Here is a 27,503-nt window from a genome sequence, read left to right on the forward strand (position 1 = left end):
AGATCTTCTAAACCGGATTTCTTCTCGGGTTGTGGTTGTATGAGTGCTTGTGGTTGTGGTTGATTGTGTTGGAAATTATTTTGATAAATTCGTTGAGGTTGATTTCGGTTATTTAAGTGATTGTAACCTGGTGGTGCATTTCTTTGATTTTGATTTGGGAAATTCCGGTTATTTTGGTAACCTGGATTTCCTCCTTGATAGTTATTATTATTTGAACCTGAAGGTCCTCCTATTTGATAGCTGTTTATAGGAGGATATTTTTGGTTGTTTGCTTCTATTGCTGGATAATCATTGAAATTCATTTCACCTTTTCGCAAGTAACCTAAGAAATTTGCTTGCTCTTCCATTGTACTTTGATCACAATCTCTAGTAAGATGGGGACCTTGGCACAGTTCACACCTTACTCTGATAGCGTGCATTTCTTTGGTTACCTTCTCAATTTGCCTTGCTTGATTTGCTATTTGGACTTTTAAAGAAGCAATTTCATCATTACTTTCGATACTAGCAACCTTTGATGATCTAGAGAATTCCATCTCTTGATGCCAATTATGGGAATGAGCTGCTATATCGGCAATGATTGTGTGAGCGTCTTCAGGTGTTTTCTTCATGATCGAACCTCCGGCTGCAACATCTATATCTTTTCTAGTTGCCACATTGACTCCTTTATAGAATATTTGGACCTTTTGGAATGTATTCAACCCGTGTTGAGGACATACCCTAAGCATTTTGTTGAATCGGGTCCAAGCTTCATAAAGAGTTTCATTAGGCTTTTGCATAAAGTGGTTTATATCACTTTGCAATTTTGCTGCTTTTGAAGCAGGAAAGAATTCTGCCAAAAACTTATCCATCATATCATTCCAGTCTTCAATATAACCTTCTGGTAATGAGTCTAGCCAATCTCTTGCATCATCCTTTAAGGACCATGGAAAGATTTTTAAAAATGCAACTTCATCGGTGACATCTTTGATTTTGAAAAGCTTGCAAATGCTTACAAACTTACGAAGATGCTCGTTAGCATCCTCATTTGGGGCTCCACCGAATTGACATGTATTAGTCACCATGTGGAGAAATTGACCCTTTATTTCAAAACCGTCAGTCATAGTGGGTTGAATAATTGCGTGGCCTTGACCTGTTCTTGTTGCCTTCATTAATGCTTCCATCATTTGATTTGTAGCCGCCATCTCTTCTTCTTCTTTAATAAATGGCTCTATGATTGGTTGGATAACTGGTTCAGAGTCAGATTCTAAGGAAAGTGATTGTAAATTCTCAGCAAGAGATTCTACTTCTTGAGCTCTTAAGCGTTCGTGGAATTCCCTTTCGGGTTCAGGATATGAAGGAGTTAATTCAGTGTTGGAGGAACGTAAGTTCATGCATTAATTTCTATTATGAGATCATAACACCAAAAGCTTTTCTAGTGTTACTTACTTGTTTCTTTTTTAGTGTTTTTCTGTGTTTTAAAATTACTAGTACTTCCTGCTTCTTTTTGTTGTTTTTGTCCGTTATTAATTCTTTGCGGTTCCGGATTAAGTTTAAAGAGTTAGGATTTTCTGAACGGATCATACAATTGGGAAATTGTACAAAGAACTAAAGGATTTATTCATAAACTTTGAACTTTCTTGGAAATGAATTTCCTCGAGAGGATCGAATAACATAAAAACAATGATAAAAACCCTTAAACAAACAGATTTTCCTTCTGATTTTGCCCACATTTCGAATAGCCAAAAGATGCAGCAGAGGGGCAGGATCCTTCTATTGACCAATAAAATTGGTGATCCAATAACCCGGTCCACGTACAAATCCAACTACTACTACGAATCAGAAAAATTATCTATTTATTTAACTGCCAACTCCCCGGCAGCGGCGCCAAAAAGTTGATGCGTTGAAACAGTACCTTTATTTATTGAACGGATTTGAGTTATTTTGTTACACGAATTGATTTATTGTATATGTGGTATTTTAATGATTTTAGGTTGATTTCACACATATAGGCAACTAGTCCTATCTGCATAGTTTATTTTGTCGGTAAATCCGGTTCGTTCCACAGGGAGATGGAGTGTTTAATGGTTTTTAATAATCTTTGAAGTCAAACTTATTTAAAGGGGGTTTTGGATTAGGAATTTATAATATAACAATAATGGAAAATAACTTAACTAATTTACTTCATAAATAAAATTACAAGATTACAAGATTACAATTATTAACTAAAAAGTGAATTAAATGAAATTATACTAATTATGATGTAACAATTTTATTACTAAATGGTAATTAGTAAAATAATAACTTTTAATAAAACTATATGATTAGAATTTTATTTTGAGCAATTATAATATAAATTTATTTAAATTAACTAAATGGCATGTTTTAATGAAATTAATACAATTTAATAGGAATTATAATATTTAACTAGTTATAAACTAATTACTAAATATAAATTAATACTAATTATAAATTAACAACTTAAATATAATAATAAAATAATTAAAACCCTAAATTTTTAACCTAGTTCGTACAGTACCCGTATTATACTTACGCGTTTCGCGTAGTATAATACGCGTTTCGCGTATGGTTTAATATGTACGCGTATCGTGTAGAGTTGTACGCGATCCGCGTATGTTATAATCGATGTGACAAAACAGTTCTGGTACAAATTCGAGTATTTTGATGTAAATATTTTTTTATAGTTTTACTTACTGAATAAAATAAACGTAAATAATAATAATAATAATTAACAAAATAAAAGGAAGTGTTTACTTAAATGTGTCACCTCTAGGTCCATGGATTGTTTTAAGTTTAAGCTTGTATTAAAATGTTTAGTATAAAACTTATATTTTCCTTTCGAAAAATAATAAGTTTTGACTAACTAAATTAAATCTAATTTTCATTGGATTATATTTAGATAGTTACTAGTCCTTAAGTATTTAAATTGAGACCCAACCCAGTTTTGACCTTCGCCAAAACCCAAATCATAACGGTTTCCCTTTTTACAATTTCACTATTATATGACTAGTGATATTACCCAAACCACCGAACCTTACTTTTTAATTTAGTGTTAGTAAATTAGTTATAAGTTCGTCTAGATCACTTTTAATATTGAAGCTTAATTTATATAAATAAAAATAACTTTCGTTATTTTAATCTAACAAATTAATTGACAATGGTTAAATATCCAAATACATAATAATGGTTCTTTTAATTAGGCTCAATATTAAAAATACTAAAGTTACATTTTAATTTTTACAAATGATAACAATCCATTTCACTAGGGGCTCTACATCTAAGCAAACACTAGGGAAATTAGCTACTCATTATACTAGGGTAAACATAAAAATATAAATATGCAAACATAACAATAACTATAAAAATTGATAACAATATTTTTTAACAGAATATACTTACTAAAAATTCTTTACTTTCATTAACTTCAATGGTAGAAAATTACAATAATAACACCCCTATTGCGCGTACAATAATACCCTTAATCACGAACAATACACCCTTAATATTTGAAACTATCCTAACTCTTCAAACTTGAAAATTAATTTGGTACAGAATACTTAAAAATAAATGACAGTAACTAATGATTTTTGTGTGTGTAGTCTCCTTCCAAATGTAAGAGTACTCCTCTCTGTATTTAACATGTTGATAGTAGGTAAGCTTTAAACTGGCTCTCCTTGCTGTAGCACTTGAAAAAGAAGTAATTTTTAATCACAAAAGCCACCGTCCCATTTCTGATTCATGATTAAAGTTGGCCTAACATTACGCGTTTCGTGTAGGAGTACACGTATCGCGTAGGATTAAAATACTATGCGTTTCGCGTAGCTTTACACGTTTCGCGTAGGAGTAATCGACAGTTTTCTTTATTTTTCTTTTTGTTTGTTCTTTGTTGATCCCGTGTTTGACGTATATTGACTTGGAACTTTCCATTTGAACTCTTTTTCTTCGATCATCTTGTACTTTCATTCGGATAAACGTTTCTTGATATAAATTTGGTAAAAACCCATCGTTTATCGTCGTTTCTTCAAACAGCGAGCTCGTATTTACTTTTGTCGTTTTTCTCGTGAAATACGCATTGAATGTATTTGTAGACGGTAAAAACTTATGAAATATAAATGATATTGCGTCGAATAATATGTATGTTTAAAGCAATATCAATGGTCATAGTCCAAACTCAATAATACATCCTAACAATAACCAGTTAAACACATTAATGCAAATTCTGGTTCCCTATAACCTCAAGCTCTGATACCAACTGTAACGACCCGTCAAAATCGCTATTGACGGGGCACGTTAATCATTGATTCCACAGTGAGGTTTTGACCTCTATATGATACGTTTTGATAAAATATTGCATTCATTAAAATAAGTGACTTTCTAAACATAGAAAGTTATAAACATATGGGCGAGTGCTTAGGTATAAGCAAAACCCTAAAATACATAAGTCTTTAATTTACAGGTTGACATCACAGTCCAATTATTTATTACACAACGCAGTTTTATTTTGAATGCAATAAACTTTGTACAAAGCATGAGAGACTCCATGCAGGCAACAAGCACATCACAACGGAAGCAGTCTAAGGACCTGAGAATAAAACATGCTAAAAAGTCAACACGAATGTTGGTGAGATGTAGGTTTAATTGCTCGAGTCATAAGTATATAAAGATAGACCACAAGATTTCATCAAAACTTTATCAATAGATTCTACGTAACAGAGCACCTTAGTAACTAAACTTAACGCTATAATGATAATTACCCCATTCGTTTTAATACACGCAAACCAACGTGTCATAAACTCAAATAACATATGTCCGTTAAAAGGCTAGCGCTCTAGCTCGGACGGGGATGTCAAGCCCTATGGATCCATATACAATTATTCGCACCCACCAGTCCATATCCGATGTACTGGCAGCTACTAGTTACCAAAGCTAAGGGATTTTCGGTTTAACTCAGTGTAGAATTTAGTATGTACTTGTGTCTTATTGCGTTTAAAATAAATTGCATGTATTCTCAGCCCAAAAATATTTAAAGTATTTAAAAAGGGATATATAATCTCACAGTTCAATATTGAGACTCAATATTGTAGGAAAATTGCGTAGACGTAATGATGGTAGACGACTGTATGATTGGCCTTGGATTCAAGAACAATACCCCGAACAATACCCAATATTTTCTTAGCTTAAAGCGGTTTGAAACCCGAATTAAAAACACCCTCGTATATACCTTATTATTATTAAACTTAAATTTAAAATTATAATTATAATATAAATATAAATAAATTACAGAATAATATGGAAAGAGTTGTGAAGAAAATCGTCGAGCAAACTCGCGTATTTATAATACTTTTCCATTTACTGTAGCTCATGCGATCGCATGAGTTTTCAATGTTTTTGTCATGCGATCGCATGGCCACCTTTTTCGTTTTTGTTTGCTAGTTCGTCGACATCAAACAGTGTTTACTGTAGCAAATAGTGTTTACTGTAGCAAATAGTGTTACTGTAGCAAATAGTGTTCACTGTAGCAAATAGTGTTTTACTGTAGCAAATAGTGTTTTACTGTAGCAAAGTCGTTTTTACAGTAGCAATTAGTGTTTTACTTGTACATTTTATAATATATATATATATATATATATATATATATATATATATATATATATATATATATATATATATATACATAATATTAAATCATATAGAGAATTGGTTTAAATTAGTCGAAATTTTCCGGGTCATCACAGAATGCTACCTCGAGTACATTCACCCAAGGCACGTGCGACATAAACAATAAATGTGTGGACCCTAGCACATCTATGAATCCGAGAGGTCATGATGACAACTGTAACGGACCTAGTGATATTAAACCTGTACCTGTTGGACCTGTATCATCTAGTTCACTGGATCCTGCAAAAGAAATAAATTATGAAGGTTCTGAGGTTGGGATTAAATTGTTTGGGCCTAGATCTAAGTTGGTGGATACAGCTAATGAAGACTTAATGGAAAATTGTGAGCCATTATTATTTGGGTCCCAACCTTGTGGCCCATTTAACAACTTATGGGATAGTGAAATGAATGCGAGTCAAAATCAAATAGCAGGTTTGGTCAAAGATTTCAAGACGGCTGTCTCCAGTGATATCACAATTCTAAGAAATCGTCCTACCTATTGTTCATCGAACTCTGACAAGGGCAACCCTAGGAGTGTGTTCTCATGGCGTAAGATTCGTAAGTGGCAAGGTTCATCTCGCATCAATTACGCCAAAAAGATTGCAAGAGAAAGGAGAAAAGCATCGAGTTGTAACATAAGCGGCTCTAAACGTCCTCACTCACCTACGATTGAAGAGTTGTTCCAATAGAAATCAATGAAAGTGAACAATATTGGGGCTACCTATCATGACGACTCAGAAGCAAGTATTAATCTTTGTGATTTTGCTAGGCTTCTCGGGTTCAATGTTGAACAAGAACCCTAATTCTATTCACCTAGTGTTCGTGGTAATAAGTCATCCGGTATAATGAAGATTCTTTCTGTGAATATTCGTGGCTTCAATCAAGATTGTAAGCATGGGTGGTTTAAGAAATTAATTCAAGACTCTAAGCCAATAATTGCTGCTGTACAAGAAACCAAACACAAATCGTTCAGTGATTCCTGGATTGAAAATATTTGGGGTTCGAAATGGGCTAAATATGCGGTTAAAGAAAATAATGGGAGATCTGGGGGGCTTTTGATGATATGGGATTCAAGCATTTCCATGTGGATCAAGCGGTTGAGGGCGAATTTTTCATCGCAATTAAAGGTAAACTTGCTAACTTTGACTCTGAACTGGTGATCGTTAATGTTTATGGCCCCCATAGTGATGCAAAAAAGAAGAGGTTTTGGGATAGTTTAAACGAGCTTTTATTGTATGATAACGCTGCTTGAGTTTTTTGTGGGGACTTTAATGAAGTTAGAAGCATAAACGAAAGGGAAAACACAAACTTCATTGAAAGACGTGCAGCTAGGTTTAATAGGTTTATCAGTGATAATGGTCTGATCGATGTCCCTTTATCGGGACGTAAATATACAAGGATCAGTGATGATGGATTGCAATTTAGCAAATTAGATCGTTTTTGAAATGTCCCGTTCTTATTGATTAAAAACGTTCCATATTAATTGATTTCGTTGCGAGATTTTGACCTCTATATGAGACGTTTTTCAAAGACTGCATTCATTTTAAAACAACCCATAACCTTTATTTCATCAATAAAGGTTTAAAAAGCTTTACGTAGATTATCAAATAATGATAATCTAAAATATCCTGTTTACACACGACCATTACATAATGGTTTACAATACAAATATGTTACAACTAAATAAGTTTCTTGAATGCAGTTTTTACACAATATCATACAAGCATGGACTCCAAATCTCGTCCTTATTTAAGTATGCGACAGCGGAAGCTCTTAATAATCACCTGAGAATAAACATGCTTAAAACGTCAACAAAAATGTTGGTGAGTTATAGGTTTAACCTATATATATCAAATCATAATAATAGACCACAAGATTTCATATTTCAATACACATCCCATACATAGAGATAAAAATCATTCATATGGTGAACACCTGGTAACCGACATTAACAAGATGCATATATAAGAATATCCCCATCATTCCGGGACACCCTTCGGATATGATATAAATTTCGAAGTACTAAAGCATCCGGTACTTTGGATGGGGTTTGTTAGGCCCAATAGATCTATCTTTAGGATTCGCGTCAATTAGGGTGTATGTTCCCTAATTCTTAGATTACCAGACTTAATAAAAAGGGGCATATTCGATTTCGATAATTCAACCATAGAATGTAGTTTCACGTACTTGTGTCTATTTTGTAAATCATTTATAAAACCTGCATGTATTCTCATCCCAAAAATATTAGATTTTAAAAGTGGGACTATAACTCACTTTCACAGATTTTTACTTCGTCAGGAAGTAAGACTTGGCCACTGGTTGATTCGCGAACCTATAACAATATATACATATATATCAAAGTATGTTCAAAATATATTTACAACACTTTTAATATATTTTGATGTTTTAAGTTTATTAAGTCAGCTGTCCTCGTTAGTAACCTACAACTAGTTGTCCACAGTTAGATGTACAGAAATAAATCGATAAATATTATCTTGAATCAATCCACGACCCAGTGTATACGTATCTCAGTATTGATCACAACTCAAACTATATATATTTTGGAATCAACCTCAACCCTGTATAGCTAACTCCAACATTCACATATAGAGTGTCTATGGTTGTTCCGAAATATATATAGATGTGTCGACATGATAGGTCGAAACATTGTATACGTGTCTATGGTATCTCAAGATTACATAATATACAATACAAGTTGATTAAGTTATGGTTGGAATAGATTTGTTACCAATTTTCACGTAGCTAAAATGAGAAAAATTATCCAATCTTGTTTTACCCGTAACTTCTTCATTTTAAATCCGTTTTGAGTGAATCAAATTGCTATGGTTTCATATTGAACTATATTTTATGAATCTAAACAGAAAAAGTATAGGTTTATAGTCGGAAAAATAAGTTACAAGTCATTTTTGTAAAGGTAGTCATTTCAGTCGAAAGAACGACGTCTAGATGACCATTTTAGAAAACATACTTCCACTTTGAGTTTAACCATAATTTTTGGATATAGTTTCATGTTCATAATAAAAATCATTTTCTCAGAATAACAACTTTTAAATCAAAGTTTATCGTAGTTTTTAATTAACTAACCCAAAACAGCCCGCGGTGTTACTACGACGGCGTAAATCCGGTTTTACGGTGTTTTTCGTGTTTCTAGGTTTTAAATCATTAAGTTAGCATATCATATAGATATAGAACATGTGTTTAGTTGATTTTAAAAGTCAAGTTAGAAGGATTAACTTTTGTTTGCGAACAAGTTTAGAATTAACTAAACTATGTTCTAGTGATTACAAGTTTAAACCTTCGAATAAGATAGCTTTATATGTATGAATCGAATGATGTTATGAACATCATTACTACCTTAAGTTCCTTGGATAAACCTACTGGAAAAGATAAAAATTGATCTAGCTTCAACGGATCCTTGGATGGCTCGAAGTTCTTGAAGCAGAATCATGACACGAAAACAAGTTCAAGTAAGATCATCACTTGAAATAAGATTGTTATAGTTATAGAAATTGAACCAAAGTTTGAATATGATTATTACCTTGTATTAGAATGATAACCTACTGTAAGAAACAAAGATTTCTTGAGGTTGGATGATCACCTTACAAGATTGGAAGTGAGCTAGCAAACTTGAAAGTATTCTTGATTTTATGTAACTAGAACTTGTAGAATATATGAAGAACACTTAGAACTTGAAGATAGAACTTGAGAGAGATCAATTAGATGAAGAAAATTGAAGAATGAAAGTGTTTGTAGGTGTTTTTGGTCGTTGGTGTATGGATTAGATATAAAGGATATGTAATTTTGTTTTCATGCAAATAAGTCATGAATGATTACTCATATTTTTGTAATTTTATGAGATATTTCATGCTAGTTGCCAAATGATGGTTCCCACATGTGTTAGGTGACTCACATGGGATGCTAAGAGCTGATCATTGGAGTGTATATACCAATAGTACATACATCTAAAAGCTGTGTATTGTACGAGTACGAATACGGGTGCATACGAGTAGAATTGTTGATGAAACTGAACGAGGATGTAATTGTAAGCATTTTTGTTAAGTAGAAGTATTTTGATAAGTGTATTGAAGTCTTTAAAAAGTGTATAAATACATATTAAAAAACTACATGTATATACATTTTAACTGAGTCGTTAAGTCATCGGTAGTCGTTACATGTAAGTGTTGTTTTGAAACCTTTAGGTTAACGATCTTGTTAAATGTTGTTAACCCAATGTTTATAATATCAAATGAGATTTTAAATTATTATATTATCATGATATTATCATGTATGAATATCTCTTAATATGATATATATATACATTAAATGTCTTTACAACGATAATCGTTACATATATGTCTCGTTTAAAAATCATTAAGTTAGTAGTCTTGTTTTTACATATGTAGTTCATTGTTAATATACTTAATGATATGTTTACTTATCATAGTATCATGTTAACTATATATATATATCCATATATATGTCATCATATAGTTTTTACAAGTTTTAACGTTCGTGAATCACCGGTCAACTTGGGTGGTCAATTGTCTATATGAAACATATTTCATTTAATCAAGTCTTAACAAGTTTGATTGCTTAACATGTTGGAAACATTTAATCATGTAAATATCAATCTCAATTAATATATATAAACATGGAAAAGTTCGGGTCACTACAGTTTTCTCATATCAAACAATTTTATGTTGTTATGGAATGATTTATCCGTCATTGCCCTAGATAGAAATCTATCTGATCACACGCCTATCTTGCTCAGAAATGGTCTAGTTGATTTTGGGCCCAAGCCCACGAGGGTTTTTGATTGATGGTTGGACGTTGAGAGTACTGCACAGGTAATTACCGAGGCCTGGAACATACCGATCGGTCCCTGCAGGCCTGATAATGCCTTCAGGCTTAGGTTAAAAAATGTTAAATCCAAACTCAAAAGCTGGAGCATTAATACGTTCGGTACGCTTGACTCTGAAATTAAACAACTGAATGAATTGTGTAATTTTTGGGATACCGAAGCCGAAAAAAGAACCCTCTCGGACAGTGAAAGTCACGAATGGTTGAACAGTAGAAATAATTGGATTGAAAAGGATCGGGTGAAACGCAACATGCTAAAACAAAAAGCCCGTATCAAATGGGCGGTGGAGGGTGATGAAAACACGCGGTTTTTTCATTCGGTAATCAAAAGAAAAAACACTAAGAATAATATCCGAGGTTTGCACATCAAAAGTACATGGCAAGAAAATCCAGAGGATATAAAGAATGAGGTGTTTAGGCACTTTAAGGCATGCTATGAAGATCCGAATGTCAGTAGCTTCGATTTTGGGGGTTTTGAGGCTTCGAAAATTTCAGAGGAGGAAGCTGCATCTTTGGAAACCCCTTTTAGCGAAGAAGAAGTATGGCTTGCTATAAAGGATTGTTGTCCATCGAAAGCGCCCAGACCCGATGGCTTTACATTCTACTTCTATCATAAATTTTGGGGAGTGATCAAAGAAGACCTTATGAGGGCAATACATTGGTTCTGGGGTAGCGGGGAAATCTCGCTAGGTTGTAATGCGTCGTTCATAACTCTAATCCCTAAGAAAAATGACCCTATCAACCTACGTGATTATAGGCCGATAAGTCTCATTGGAAGTTACTACAAGATTCTATCAAAAATACTTGCTAATAGATTTCGTGTAGTGATTGACAACTTAATTGGTAAAGAACAAGGTGCCTTCATTCGAGGTCGATCAATTCTTGATAGCATACTAATCACCAATGAATTAGTCGGGGATGTCAAAAGCAACAAGAATAAATGCTTCATATTCAAAACCGATTTCGAGAAAGCATTCGATAGCGTCCGGTGGAATTTTCTTTTTGATATTATGAGAAATATGGGGTTCGGAACTAAGTGGTTGAAGTGGATCGAATCTTGTTTTAAATCCGCAACTATTTCGGTGTTAGTCAACGGTTCTCCAACTAGAGAATTTTAACTTCAAAGGGGTATACGTCAAGGTGACCCTCTTTCACCCTATCTTTTCATTATTGCAAGCGAAGGTTTGAATATCTTGACAAAAATCGCGGCTAGAAATAAAATTATAAGAGGGGTGGAAATTGGGAAAGACAAAATCAATATTACTCATCTCCAATTTGCGGACGACACAATATTTTTCGGGGATTGGAATAAACGAAATATCCTTTGTTTTCATAAAACACTTGATTGCTACGAAAGGGTGTCGGGTCTAAAAATTAATATGCAAAAGTGTCACTTATATGGAATCGGGGTAGCTCGTGGGGAAATTGATGTTATTGCTAACCGATTGGGATGTGTTTCTGGTTCACTTCCCTTTAAATATTTAGGGATGCCGATTGGTGAGAAAATGCACAAAAAAGATTCATGAAAACCCGTTGTTGATAAATTCTCTAAATGTTTGTCGGATTGGAAAGCGAGATCGATGTCTTTTGGTGGTAGGTTAACTCTCTTGAAAGCGGTCCTTAATAGTCTTCCCCTTTACTTCTTCTCGTTGTTTCGTGCTCCTTCTTGCATCATCAACCTCCTCGAAGGTACGCGTCGTAAATTTTTATGGGGCGGGTCGGGTGATGAGTCAAAACTTCATTGGGTTAAGTGGGATACCATTCTTTTACCTTATAAAGAGGGCGGGTTAAACATCGGGTCACTAAAAGCAAAGAATATGTCGATACTCACTAAGTGGTGGTGGCGTTTTTGTAATGAAAGCTAGTCACTTTGGGTTAAAATAATCAAAAGCATCTATGGGTGGGACAGGGGGTTGGGAACTAATCATGATCTTGATCTTGTGAAGCAGAAAACGGTTTGGAGAAGCATAATCAATGTCAGGAAGGACCTTAGCAAGTTTGGCATCAACATAGATAACCTCTTTGAAAGACAAATTGGTGATGGAAGGGATGCAGCCTTCTGGTTCGAACTATGGGCTGGTAACGAGCCTTTTAAAGACAAGTTTCAACGACTTTTTAGGCTTGAAAATCAGCCCAACATACGCGTGAATGATCGAGTGATATTTGACAGCAGCACATGGCGATTTAATTGGGATTGGACACGAGAGCTTACGGGTAGGTTGCATGGGGAACTAAATAACATGACGGATATCATCAAATCATGTTCTATCTCGGGTATACGTGGAAGTTCATGGAAATTTTCGGGTGATAAAAACGGATCATTTGCGACGAAAATCGTGGCGAAGCTAATTGATGACAAGTCTATTCAAAGGGAGTCCAATCCTACTCCTACTCTCAAAAACAACCTTGTTCCGTTAAAAGTTGGAATTTTCGTGTGGAGACTTCTAAGAAAGAGAATCGAGGTAAGAGTAGAACTCGATCGGAGGGGGATTGATTTAGGCATGTTGTTATGTCCCCTTTGTAACGACGTGGTTGAATCGGTTGATCACGCCATTTTCTCGTGCAAATCCTTTCATGATATTTGGATTGGCATTAGCAAATGGTGGAATCTTACTCTTCCTTCGGGTTCCACTCTTGATGATCTAATCAAATGTTCGACTTCGCTCGGGGTGGAATCAAGCAAAAAGAGAATATGGCAAGCGGTTGTTTGGGTTTCATGTTATTTAATTTGGAAAAATAGAAACTTGAAGGTGTTTAAAAATGATAGTTGGGCCGCCCCTAAAGTGATTGCCGAGATACAAGTGAAGACATACGAGTGGATCAAAAATCGTTCGAGAAAAACCTTCTTATCTTGGCATCAATGGTTACTTCATCCGTCGTCCTCATCCGTGACTCATGACCCGGGTTGAACTTATTGTAATATTGTAGTATTATCCTAGTCGTGTTGTTCTCATTCCCACGTGTTGCATACTTGTAATCTCTCGTGTTGGCGTCGGTAGCCATTTCGGCTACCTGACACTTGTACATTTGTACACTTTTGTACTTTTCTATTATATAATACACTAGTTTTTGAGCCCGTGCGTTGCACGGCTACTCAAAATCTGTTTGAAGATTAGTTATATAAAAATATATTTTTTTTTTCTCTAGCCATCTTGGTTCACAATAATGCTATATAAATGAATAACGACACAATAATAAATATGTACCGTAAGTGGTCTACTAATTCACAAGTGTTAATTAATCTATATGACTTGCTATAGAGTAAGGGGATGTTTACTTTTTTTTTTCTTAAAAAAATTATATTTTACTCGTGAGTTGTTATAAGGATAGATGTGTTCTACTATAATTAAACATATTTTTAATTATCGGTTAGTTACAACGATATCTTAGAATTACCCGTACTAATTGCTCTCATTTATATCATTAATTTCTTTATTCTCTAATATTGTTATTAATCATTTATTTAATGGATTTTAATCACAATTATTAAAAATTTGACAAATGTAAATTCCACTTGTCATTCATCCCTTAAAATATGGTTTTGTTGACAAGTAAGCTAAACAAATCTCTTTTTTATATAAGTATATAGATATTTGCCTTTCAAAAAAAAAAAAAAAAAATATATTGACTTTTAGCTATGACTTAATTGTAAAGGGTGGACTATTCGCCTATAAATAATCATTTACTCTCATTGGATAGAGTTGATACTCCTAGCCATGTTCAAGAAAGCATGTGAAATTTAGAATTCACTTTTGCACAATCACTTTTTCTCTTTTGCACAACCCATAGACACAATCGCTAAACACGTCAACCAAATAAAAATTATTAAAAAAAAAAAAAAAAAAAAAAAAAAAAAAAAAAACTAACATGAACATTTTCAGGGACGACTATACATTTGGAAGGGGACAATCAGCTACATCATGAAAGACTGGTACTACGAAGGATGCCCATCGCGCAGAAGAATTCTCAAAGGAATCACCTGCGATGTCCAAATCACAAAACAAACAGAGAGTTCATATTATGGTAAGAAAGCTGCCCTATTTCATTCATTTTTAGATTTAAAACTGATTATAGTTCGACACCCAGCTAGACTGAAAAACATATATGTTCTGCTACTATAGTTTTAAAACAAAATTGTATGGTTGTTAGTCAAAAACCACCGATACTTTAGTTATAACAACGATTACATATTTGAATCATCAACGGGTGAACAAAAATATCAGTCTCTCTTATATACATATATCATTCAAATAACTAACCTACTTCAACTATCTACCAACAACTACTCTTTTAAAGCGACATTCACTGACGAATCAGGAACCGCACTTATGACCTTCTGAGACGCCGCAGACAATTTGACTGGTATCAATTGCAGAGATTTAGTAACGACAATGGGATACGACAACAAACGAGCCATACCACCACAAATCAAACAACTCGAAGGAACACGACATACTTTGGAAATCAAATTCAGCAACAGCACATACGGCGCACCGAAGTTCATCCTTAACAACCACCTTCAAGCAAATCCATTACAAGAAACAGCAACAATAGAAAATCAACACTCGGCACCAACAGCTATAGAAACAGCACCAGGTGTGAACATATTTTAGTAAAAATCCACTAATAATTGAAGAGAAAAGATTAGTCTCAAGCAGGTCGAAACTTTGTAATAAGTCGCCAGTTTGTATATAATAATTAGGTAGTCAACAGACAATAATTAAGTATGTTCGTGTGTAATAAGTAGGCAATCAGTAGACAGTAATTAGGTATATTTGTGTAATAAGTAGGTATGTTTGTATAATAAATGCGATAACGTAAGCTATGTATCGATACATAGCAATTTTCCCAACTTTTAGCCACATAAAGGACATCCAAACACAACCGTTACATCGCGCGGTCCATACATTTTCTAGTTAGATACTAGTAAAAACTCGATTCTAAAAGCATTTGAGTCGATTACTAAATTGTTTAATTCTCCACATTAAGCCCATATGAAAAACAATTGCAATAAATGACAACTTTTTGTGGGGTGGTTGGGCCCTCACCTGCCACTTGTATCGTCCGTCTTTGGTCACCATGTTTTTCTAATTAGCCTCAATGGTCAAACTAGTTGCATACGTACGATAAAGAAAATAGCATTTGGGTTCAAATTCATGATGAACAAACTAATCATTTGTACGAACACCACCACCGGGGGATGAAAGAATGCATATGAAAATCCAAGATTGTGGAGATATAGTACTTGTGCATCATTACACTTACGATGACAATGTGACAAAGGAGGAGTTTAACTTCAGCAACATGCTCGTCAAGCCAAAGTATCAAGTGAATCAATAACTTTGGATGTGGTTGATACACACGGAAAATTTAAGAAATGTAATTTCCTACGAGTTTATATATATTTACGAGATTTTGAGGTAATTGTGGGATATAAGATTTCCGATATTCAGATGTCAACTCATTTAGGGATGGCGCCCGCGGGCAACGGGCACGGGTCCTATATACCCGCGACCCGTCCGTCGGGTTTCTTTTTTGCACGTTGAGACCCGTTACCCGCCCGCGGATAAAAATGTTTTGCCCATGCCCGTGACCCGCGGGTACCCGTGACCCGCGGATAATAATATATACAACTTTTTATTAGAAAGCCTAAATAATTTTATTAATTATATAAATATATGTACAAGTTATATTTAAAATGACGTGAAAATTAAGTTTTTTACTTGTATATAATATTAAATTATTAATCATTAGTTAATTACAAGTAAATTAACTTTCAAAATTAATAATTATAAGTATAAACTCGCGGGTAAATTAAGAAAAGTCTTATGTATTCACGGGTCGGGTTTTACCCGCGACGGGTTTTACCCGCGACGGGTTATATACCCGCGACCCGCCCGCGACCCGTTGGTAGGTATAAATTTTTACCCGTACCCGTGCCCGCGGGTAAGATTTAATGAATTTATCCGCCCGTCACGGATCGGGTACCCGCGGGTCACGGATTTTTTCTCGCCCATTGCCATCCCTAAACTCATTTGTGAAAAAATAGAAATTTTATCAGGGATTGTCGTATTTTACGAATATATTGAATGCTTTTACCAGTTTATAGGAATGGAAAGTTGTTGAAGTTGTTAATCAACTTTTCACCAACATTTAAACTATTCCATAACCTGGTACAATTATTTCACATGAATGTTTGTAAAACATGACATTTCCCGAAAAAATATTTAGTTTTTTCGCAAATGAATTGACCTTTGAATATCAGAAACCTTATATCACACTCCCTCATAATTATCTATGTAAACCCATAGAAAATTATTATCCTTAAATTTTCCGAGTGCATCAATCATATTCATAATTTAGGATTAAAAAGATACTTTGGTTTCAGGAAGATGTTGTTGAAGAGCATCCATGTCAATTTATACTTCCCCATTTGGAACATTGTCATTGCAATTGTAATGATGCAAAAGTATAATCTCTCGAAAATCTTTGATTTTCAGTTCCATTGTTTTTATTCATCCTGTGATGTTTTTCGTACAGATGATCAGTTTGTGCATTATTGCTTATGGATTTAACCCCAAATGCTTTCTTCTTTTTCTTACCGTACATATGTATATAGCTTGACCAAAAGCTAATTAAAAAAACATCACATGGTTATCCTACAAACACGATGTTTTAGTCACAATTTAAATGTCCTCAAGACCCATGGTTTTAACAAATACATTCCTTAGATGGTCATTTCCTAGAGTCAATACAAACAATATGTTTTAGTAAAATATCATATGACATCATCATTTCATTTCACATATCAAAGAAAAATCAATAAAAACATGATCATTTCCTATATCAATATCAATATAAAATTTATAAAAATTGAACACACTAAACCTGAGTTGCATCAGGAAGACGACCTTCAACTCGGGTTCTTCCTTGTCCTGAGACCATGTCAGGGTCATTAGGGAAACATATAGATACTGAATACCGAAAGATAATCAATAATGCAATCCTAATGGTAAAGCTTTTCTTCAAAAGTGTTCTCCAAATAAGGGTTCCACTTCTATAAGAAAAGCCATCTTCAAGTCTTTAGTATTACTAGATGATGCAAAAAGTGTCTTTTAATCCAGCGGCTATTTTCAAATCTTTACAAGTATTAGAAGATGAAAATTTAATAACCATCACACCATCAACTTGATACTTCTCCTATAGTACAAAAGCAACTCCAATCGGTAAAAAAAACAATAAAAATAAAAAAATACTTCGTACAAAAAGCTTTTTGTAATAGTACAAGCTTTACAAAAAAAATCTGCATGGTAGACACCTCAAGTGGCTCCAAACAGCTGTTGAACGTATAACAAATCGTTATAGGTGTGAGTATTTGTTTTACTAATAGCGTATAAAACAAACAAGTTCGCCAAACGCAAGCAACAGAAAACAAGACTAACCTCCCTCTCAAGGTGGAAAGGAACATCAGGTCTTCCAGTAATTTCAACAGCAACACCGTTAGTGGTGAAAACAAGAATCTGTGTCACTGGGGGCAAAAAAATTGAACAAAAGCTACCCAAAAAAAACTTCACAAAATGTAACCAAAAAATGGTACGAAATGTAACCAACTAAATATAACAAAAAAACAGTACCAAGTTATAAATGATGACAAATAACAAATACTACAATACATGCTCTGTAAAGAAAGTTGTTTAATATCAAAAGTTCAATACATAGACTAAATAACCTCTATAATTCGACATCAGTGATATATGAATATCATATCAGTGATTTAATATCAAGAATTTTATCATAAATAGAGTAGCTAGCCTAGCTAAGCTAGCCATTGAAAAAAATGGAATTCATTAGCAATTTAGGATCAATACAAGTTATTTACAATTCTAAATTTTCAACATGATAAACATCTTTAGATAATAAACTAAACTTATAAAGTGTTTAAATACTCAAACAAGTTAGCTTGGCTCCAAAATTTTGGTTGTGTGGACATATTTTCATATGATGTATGTACATGAAAAATCTTCACCCAACAACAATAAGTCAATAACAACCACATTATCCCTGTGAGTATTATGGCATCATTAGTTCATCACATCAGTGATTTAATATCATGGCATCATCAGACCATCATAAAAATAGAATTTGTCATTTGCCAAACAGAAGATGAGCAGACAAAATAAACTATATAATTCCAAATAAATACCCTACACCCTATAAATATAAACAAAATTCGAAGATGAGTTGACCTAAACAAAATTCTATAAACCCTAAACCTTAAATTTATTTGTGTTTAAAGATCATACACACTAAAACATGAAATTACCGAGAACAATTGCACGATGACAGAAGAGAAGAGGAGACGACTTGAGGAGAACCAAGCACGATCGAATCTGCTTCTGTTTTGCAATCCTATACAGGACATGGAGAGTTGGATACGGGGTATTATTTTAATTTATTGGATCATGAGCCCATTTCTCATACTTATATTTACCCTAAATATTTTATGTATTACATCATGAGTTTTGGGTTTGGGAAAAAAGCAAAAAATTAAAATTCACTGGGGATAGGTGCCCCCTACCCCCATAGTGTTTTCACCACTGAACACCGGCCAACTAAATTAAAAGATTAAGCCTATCACCCAGTGGCGGAAACACTATGGGGCAGGGGGCACCTGCCTCCAGTGAATTTTAATTATTTAGCCCAAAAAAATTTAATTTTTTGCTTTTGTCCCAAGCCCAAAACTCATGATCCAATAGATAAATATTTGGGCTAAATATAATTATGAGAATGGGCTCATGATCCAATAAATTAAAATAATACTTCATATCCAACTATCCGTGTCATGTATACGATTTCAAAACAGAAGCATATCTCGATCTTGCTTGGTACTCCTCGAGTCGTCTCCTCTTCTGTTCTGTCATCGTACAATTGCTCTCGATAATTTCATGTCTTAGTGTCTATAATCTTTAAACAAATAAATTTAGGGTTTAAGGTTCATAAAATTTTGTTTATGTCTACTCATCTTCGAATTTTGTTTATATTTATAAGGTTTAGGGTATTTATTTGCAATTATAGCTTCGAATTATAGAGTTTATTTTGTCTGCTTATCTTCTATTTGGCGAATGGCAACTTCTATTATTATGATGGACCGACGTCACTAATCACAGATGTCTGATGATGCCGATGCCATGATATTAAAATTCATGATATTAAATCACTGATGTCATGAATTGATGATGTCTGATGATGCCATGATACTAACAAGGATTCTGTGGTTGTTATTAACTTATTGTTGTTGGTTGAAGGTTTTTTATGTACATACATCATATGAAAATATGCCCATACAATCAAAATTTTGGAGCCAAGCTAACTTGTTTGAGTATTTAAACACTTTATAAGTTTAGTTTATTATCTAAAGATGTTTATCATGTTGAAAATTCAGAATCGTAAATAACTTGTATTGATCCTTAATTGCTAATGAATTGATACACTGAATTGCATTCTTTACAATGGCTAGCTACTTTATTTATAATAAAATTCTTGATATTAGATCAATGATATTCATATCACTGATCACTGATGTCAAATTATAGAGTTTATTTAGTCTATGTCTTGAACTCTTGATTTTAAATCACTTTCTTTAACGAGCATGTATTGTAGTATTTGTTATTTGTCATCATTTATAACTTGGTACCCTGTTTTTTGTTACATTTAGTAGGTTACATTTCGTACTATTTTTTGGTTACATTTTGTGAAGTTTTTTTTGGGGTAGCTTTTGTTGAAATTTGCTACACAGATTCCTATTTTCGCTACTGCTATCACCATCCAATAATCAATATTATTATTAACAAGTTCCATAATCACCAAAATGCTAAATGTAAAAACTTACCTGATAGAGGTCACCGTATAAGATCATGGTACCAAAAGGACCTCCAGTTTTAGTTTTCACATCATAGGTACCAGCAGGGTGCCATCTGCATCCCAGCAAAACAAAGGAAATTATAAAAAAGAAAAGAAAAAAAAAAAAAAACCTTCAAAAGTGTTAAATTTACCGCAGTTTAAACTACAAAATCAAGCAAAGCTTGTTTGAGAAGCTAAAAACGTAACAATGATTCAAAGCACAAGATCAGGTCTACCAATTAATAGATCCAAAAGCATTATTGTAGACTTTAAAGGTCAACTCAATTTAGAATTAGATGATAAGTTAAACGAACTAACCTTTTACTAGATGATAAGGTAAGAATGATATCGGAGAGAAACCCTAGGAGTGATGATCCGAGTGACCACGAGGTCGCCACAAGCACTATTATTTATATAGGGGGCTGCTAGTATCTTTTGATAGTAGCCGTTGATTTTTGTCAAGTGTCAGGTCAATGATTGTTCAGCGGACGGGATTGATTTAGATTTGGAGTTTGGTAGGAGCGTCATTAAAGTTTTGAGGCAACAAATAACCTTCAAATTTAGGCCCCATAATTTGGCCTGTTCGATATATTTTGTTCAAATTCAGGCCCTAATTTGGCTTGGTGTATTACTTATTTGACTTGAGTGCATTTAGCGAGAGTTTATCAACGAATGATGATTATGTTGGAGATATGGAGAACTTTAAATAATTAGAGGGAAGATTTCAGGAAACTCACACGAAGCTTCCACGAAGTTGTTAGGAAACTCACATGTAGCTTCCACGAAGTTGTTAGGAAACTCACATGTAGCTTCCACGAAACTGTGAGGAAATTCACATGTAGCTTCCACGAAGCTGTCAGAAAACTCACATGAAGCTTCAAGGAATTGTTTTTAGCTTACTCCTTAAACCATTCTATAAATAGACCCTCTTGTAACTCATTGTAAACACACCACAAATATTCAGTAAATGCATTCTCTAGTTGGTCCGTGGACTAAAGCAATCACAACGATTGCATATAACCATGTTATCTCTTGTGTCGATTTACATTTCTTGCATTTATAATCTTTCGTTCATTAAGTGGGTTAGTAATCTTGTAGAATTACTATCGGTGAATGATCTTGTTGAATCACTTGCGTTGTTTTGGGTCCTAATATCCTTACAACTGGTATCAGAGCTCAAGGTTTCGACTTTGGGTACGATGGCGGAAGACGGAAAGTTTAGAATCGACCGATTCGATGGGAGAGACTTTGGCTTTTGGAAGATGCAAATTGAAGATTACTTGTATCAAAAGAAGCTACATCAACCTCTGTTAGAGACCAAGCCCGAAAGCATGAGCGATACCGATTGGACGCTTTTGGATCGTCAAGCTTTGGATGTGATTCGTCTTTCACTTGCTAAGAACGTTGCATACAACGTTGTGAATGAGACGACGACATTTGCTTGCTTGAAAGCACTCTCTAACATGTATGAGAAACCTACCGCTTCTAATAAGGTTTTTCTCATGCGACAATTGTTCAATACGAAGATGAAGGAAGGTACGAGTGCAACGGATCATATCAACGAGTTCAACAACATCATATCGAGGTTAGCATCGGTAGATATTGTGTTTGATGATGAGTTAAAGGCACTAATCTTGCTTTCATCATTACCGGAAAGTTGGTCGGGTACGGTTACCGCAGTTAGTAGCTCTACGGGAACTACTAAGCTAGCGTTTGAAGGAATAAGGGATTTGATTCTTGGTGAAGATACTCGTAGGAGAAACTAGGGGGAATCGACATCCGGTTCTTTGTTAAGTACCGACAACCGTGGTAGGAAATTTGATCGCGGTGAGAAGAAGGGTAGAAAGAATTCTAAGAAGAGGTATCCATCGAAAGATAGAAGTGAAGCGGTTTGTTGGGGTTGCAATCAAAAAGGACACTTTCAAAGGAATTGTAAAAATGGTCCGGCGAAGGGTGTGAACTTGACCGAGGAAGAAAGTGATGATGCACTTTTATGTAGTGTTGAAAATTCTATGGAGTCTTGGATTTTGGATTCGGGAGCTTCGTTTCGTGCTACTCATGTCAAAAGCATGATGAAGAATTTTTGTTCATATCAAGGCAAGGTGAGATTGGCGGACGACAAACAACTCAATATAGAGGGCATTGGAGATGTTGTATTGAAGACTACTCTTGGCTCTAATTGGACCTTGAAAAACGTAAGGTACATTCCTAAATTAAAAAGGAAACTTATTTCGGTTGGTCAATTAGATGATGAAGGTAACGCGGTTACTTTTGAAAACCGCCAATGGAAGGTGGTTAAGGGTAGTTGTGTCGTGGCTCGTGGACATAAAAGGGGAACTCTTTATATGGTTGAAGTGTTTGATGAAGACACGGTGGTTGCTACGGTTAATGTTGAGTCCGAATCAACTCTATGGCACCGAAGACTCGGGCATATGAGTGAGAAGGGTATGAAGATGCTTGTTTCGAGTGGGAGAATTCCAGATTTGAAAAAGGTAGAACTTGGATTTTGCGAACCATGTGTATATAGGAAGCAAAAGAAGGTAACTTTTGGGAAATCGGGAAATGCTCCTAAGTTGGAGAAATTGGAGCTTGTTCATACGGATGTGTTTGGTCCAACCAATGTAGAATCACATGGAGGTTCTCGCTATTATGTCACCTTCATTGATGACTCCACTCGAAAGGTATGGGTTTATTTTCTTAAAGCTAAATCTGATGTATTTAATACATTTGTGAAGTGGAAAGCTATGGTAGAAAATGAGACTAATTTGAAAGTCAAGTGCTTGAAGTCGGATAATGGAGGGGAATATGGTAGTCTTGAGTTTAAAGACTATTGTGCAAAGCTCGGTATTAGAATGTTAAAAACGGTACCAGAGACACCGCAACACAATGGGGTCGCCGAACGTGTGAATCGTACGTTAAATGAAAGGGCTAAGAGTATGAGAAAACATGCCGGTTTGCCTAAAATGTTTTGGGCGGATGCGGTTAATACGGCGGCTTATTTGATAAATAGGGGACCCTCAACACCGTTGAGTTTCCGAATTCCCGAGGAAGAATGGCAAGGTAAGAAGGTGAGTTATTATAACGACCCTCATTTTTTCATCTATATTTTCTTCCGTATAATTTAAAATGCCCGAAAAAAAAAAAAAGATTAAGTATTAATGAATGGTCGTTATATATATATACGAAACTAACAAATGTTAAACGGATAAATATTATTCAACAAAGAACATCTATAAGTTTATATTATATAACGAAACCTAAACTTATCAAGTAATTTATATAATGTATACTTAAAATAAATAAGTTTACAACATATAAATTCATATCAAGTAACATAAGTTTATTAGTTAAATTTATAAACTTTATACTTGACAAAGTTATATATACATATATATTTATATATAACTAAAAAGTATATACATATTTATAAGATGTAAAGTTTATGTAAATATGTTACCACTTACAAAAACTAATCTATACAATGATATCTTTTATAAAAATGAAGGTTATAGTCATTGTAAATATATATATATATATATATATATATATATATATATATATATATATATATATATATATATATATATATATATATATATATATATATTAATATATATATATATATATATATATATATATATATATATATATATATATATATAAAGTTACTGTAGCGTCAAATAGTAAACAAAATTTTTTTTAATACTTTTTGCTTTTTATTTTTTTAATTTTATTCTAGATCTAGATCTAGCTTTATAAAAATACTTTTCTTTATTTAATACAAATTATGGGCTGATACAATTATTAATATTTTTATTTTTCTTTTCTTTTTCTTTTTATTTCTTTTATACATTTTTTTATACCAAGTTTTCACCTATAAATACTAGCCATTTCTTTCAAAATCCTTTACACCTCAAAAATTTATTCTCACTTGAAGATCATACTCTCAAACCTCTGCAAAAATTATTTTTGTAAGTTCTCTATATTATTTTTATAGTTTTTATTTAGTTTTTATCATATTTTTGTGCTAGTTTTATGTTAAATACCAAATAAATACGAAATTAATTATAATAAATAATGTAAATACATGATAATTAGTATTAAGTATTCTAATGACTATAAAAATTATTTTTATGAATTATACATTCGAATTTATATTTATTAAAAATCAAAAACTGACTTTTTTTATATTCGGTATATATAGATAATGAAGAAATAAATAGTAAACAATTTTATATATTATGTTTTATAATTTTCGCTTGTTCCTTAGGTCATAAAAGTAATTATAAAAATTTATGTTTGATTTATTTGTCATTTTAAATAATTAATTTGTATTTTCTTCTACTTTTGCTACAGTACCGGAAAATCTGTTTTAAAAAGAAAAATAGAATTTAATTATATAACATGTTTATGACTACAATAATCAATGGAAATTACTTAGGAACTAATAAGAAAGTTATAAAAATTATTTTTAGAATTAATAATTATATATTTCTATTTAATTCCGAATTTAAACTAAAAACAATACAAAAGTTGAATTAAATAGTTAAACTATTAATATAAATGTACAAATAATTTTTCTAAGCTTAATACACTATATTAGGCATACGAAAATTTTAGATGAATTAATTGAGTTGATATAATAATTATTACTTTATAAACTTTGATTTATCGTGAACCGAAAAAGAAATTAGAAATAAATACTTTTACACCATAACAAAAATTTATAAATTTTTCCTAAGTTTATTTTGGTCAGTAGAACCTAATAAAAATATAAAATGTGTTGTTAAACTTGTTTATCTATTTATTTGTATTTTAGCTATAAAAAAAATTTAATATTTAATACATAAAACTTAATATTTAGGTATAGAAAATTTTTATAATGTTTTATACATGTCACTTACTGTTATGAAATCAATAAAACACTTGTTAGCATTTTTAGATAATTATTGGTACTTATATTGACATAAAACTTAAAATTAAACTATACATATTTTAACATATAAGATAAATATATATATATATATATATATATATATATATATATATATATATATATATATATATATATATATATATATATGTATATATATATATACATATTAACTTGATATTAATACATACCCATTCATAAAACACAATTTCTATGTATAACACTTGTTTACCTACTTAAATATATCCTACTTATTATTAGGATTTAAAAACCAAACAATCTTAATAACGATAATACAATCGAACTTAAGTAAATACTTATTGTATAAAGTATTTAAAGTGTTGTATTCCTATACGCACCTAAAAACGTATTGGAACGGTATATTAGATGGGTATAGATCTTGATCTTTCTCGAGTGGATGGACGCTCGAAAGTCTAGGCGGAGAGTTTGGATTATGGAGTTAAAGGATCCTGTGGCTCAGAAACCTATGACCTGAAAAGGCCATTTTAAATTGAAAGTGTTAGATTGGAAGCTTGTCTAGTATGAAAAGCCTTTCCAAAACGATAAACCTTCTTTGAACTTACTATAAAAGAAAATACTTACACTTATCATAATACGGGCAAAACATCTAAACTATTCTCAACTTATTCTTAGGTTGACTTATTCCGTGCTTCGATCATTCATACTTCCTCTTTAAGGATTACTTTATCTCATCAAATTACTAAGGTGACTTTCATAGCCCCACTCTTATTGCTATAGCACTTTTTATACTTACTGGGGTGAGACACATGCTGCTTTTATACTTTAAACAACTTAGATACAAGTAGGAACCTAAACTGTACTATGACTAGCTTATGCTACTAAGACCCCACAGTGATATTTTTTAATTGCTTTCAGGATAAGGCATTCTTAATTATTGGGGGTAGGCCTATCGGGAGTAACGTCCCCGATACATTTGACCGCGATGTCTTTGTATTACTTAATAATGATTTAAACATGGTGATAAGATACTGCCAACTTATCATCGGGGCAACAAAACAAATGTTTAGTCTAAAATATCACAAATCAGTACTACTTTTGGATCTGCGTGATCTACTTTTATAACAAATCTTGTGGTCTAAAAACAAACGGTCAAACATATTTGTTAAACCTATGAATTTCACTCAACCTTTTTGGTTGACACTTTTAGCATGTTTGTCTCAGGTACTGAATGATCAGGACCTCTATATCTACTGCTTATGTGATGACTTACTTGGCTAGGATCAAGACTTATCGTATATTTACTTTTCTGCATTTGAACAATTTATAATTCTTGTAACGACATTATTAATTCTTCCGCTGCGTTTATTCAAATACAATTTGGTTTTATTCATATAGTTATTGTTCTCATTTTATAATATGTTGGTATGTATTATGATATTGAATCACATTTCGCCCAGGCCCTAACTGGGGGTGTGATAGATTGGTATCAGAGCATAACCAGGCTGTTATAGAGAACCAGGATTGCATTTTATGTGTGCCTTACTTGTTAGCTAGGGTACCTTAGCGATCTAGGAAACTATAACCTTTCCTGCCTTAGACTTTAAATCACTTAGGATTACCTTAGAATGTTAAAGTAAAGAGTTCAACCCTACCTCTCATTCTTTACAATTCTAGCTTAAAAATCTAATCAAAATCTCTATCTTAATGTTAGAATGTCAAGCTATCATCAAATAAACAAAATGACTCTTTTCAAACCAGCTGAGAAAGATACTGAAGGATCTTCTACCGAAAAATCAGTTCAAAGCCCACTTTATAGTCCTCCTTCACCACCAATGAACTATATCCCGAACACTCGTTACAACTCGCGTGGGTCTCCCGAATATTATACAACCCCGAGAAATGAAAGCAAAGGAAAAAATCATGCCAATACTGCTGACTCTCATCAACCGATGAATACTCCCAAACGGAATGCTCTTCAAGACCTCCCTAACTATGATAGTGACTTCTCAGGTTATGAGCATGAAGAAGAGCCTATTAAAGAATCATCTGAAAACTCATTTCGAAAGAGAAAACAACCCGAACCCGCCGCCACTAGAGAAGCCGATCCATTATTTTGTAATAACATGGAACACGTAAGGGTGAAGTCTGATAT

The 27,503-nt window shown here is 33.2% G+C and overlaps 1 protein-coding gene across 1 annotated transcript; it reads right to left on the bottom strand.

Annotated features, from left to right (window-relative positions):
• Positions 1-17,186: 17,186 nt before the first annotated feature.
• On the bottom strand, positions 17,187-21,007 carry LOC139854020 (L-ascorbate peroxidase, cytosolic-like). Its single transcript, XM_071843350.1, has 5 exons — positions 20,989-21,007; positions 20,755-20,839; positions 20,426-20,510; positions 17,979-18,056; positions 17,187-17,471 (listed from the first exon to the last, which is right to left on the bottom strand). The coding sequence occupies exons 1-5, from the start codon at positions 21,005-21,007 to the stop codon at positions 17,328-17,330; spliced, it is 411 nt and encodes a 136-aa protein (XP_071699451.1). The 3' UTR covers positions 17,187-17,327.
• Between the last annotated feature and the right edge of the window lie 6,496 nt (positions 21,008-27,503).

Source organism: Rutidosis leptorrhynchoides, chromosome 6, assembly GCF_046630445.1.
Source record: "Rutidosis leptorrhynchoides isolate AG116_Rl617_1_P2 chromosome 6, CSIRO_AGI_Rlap_v1, whole genome shotgun sequence".
Taxonomy (NCBI): Eukaryota; Viridiplantae; Streptophyta; class Magnoliopsida; order Asterales; family Asteraceae; genus Rutidosis; species Rutidosis leptorrhynchoides.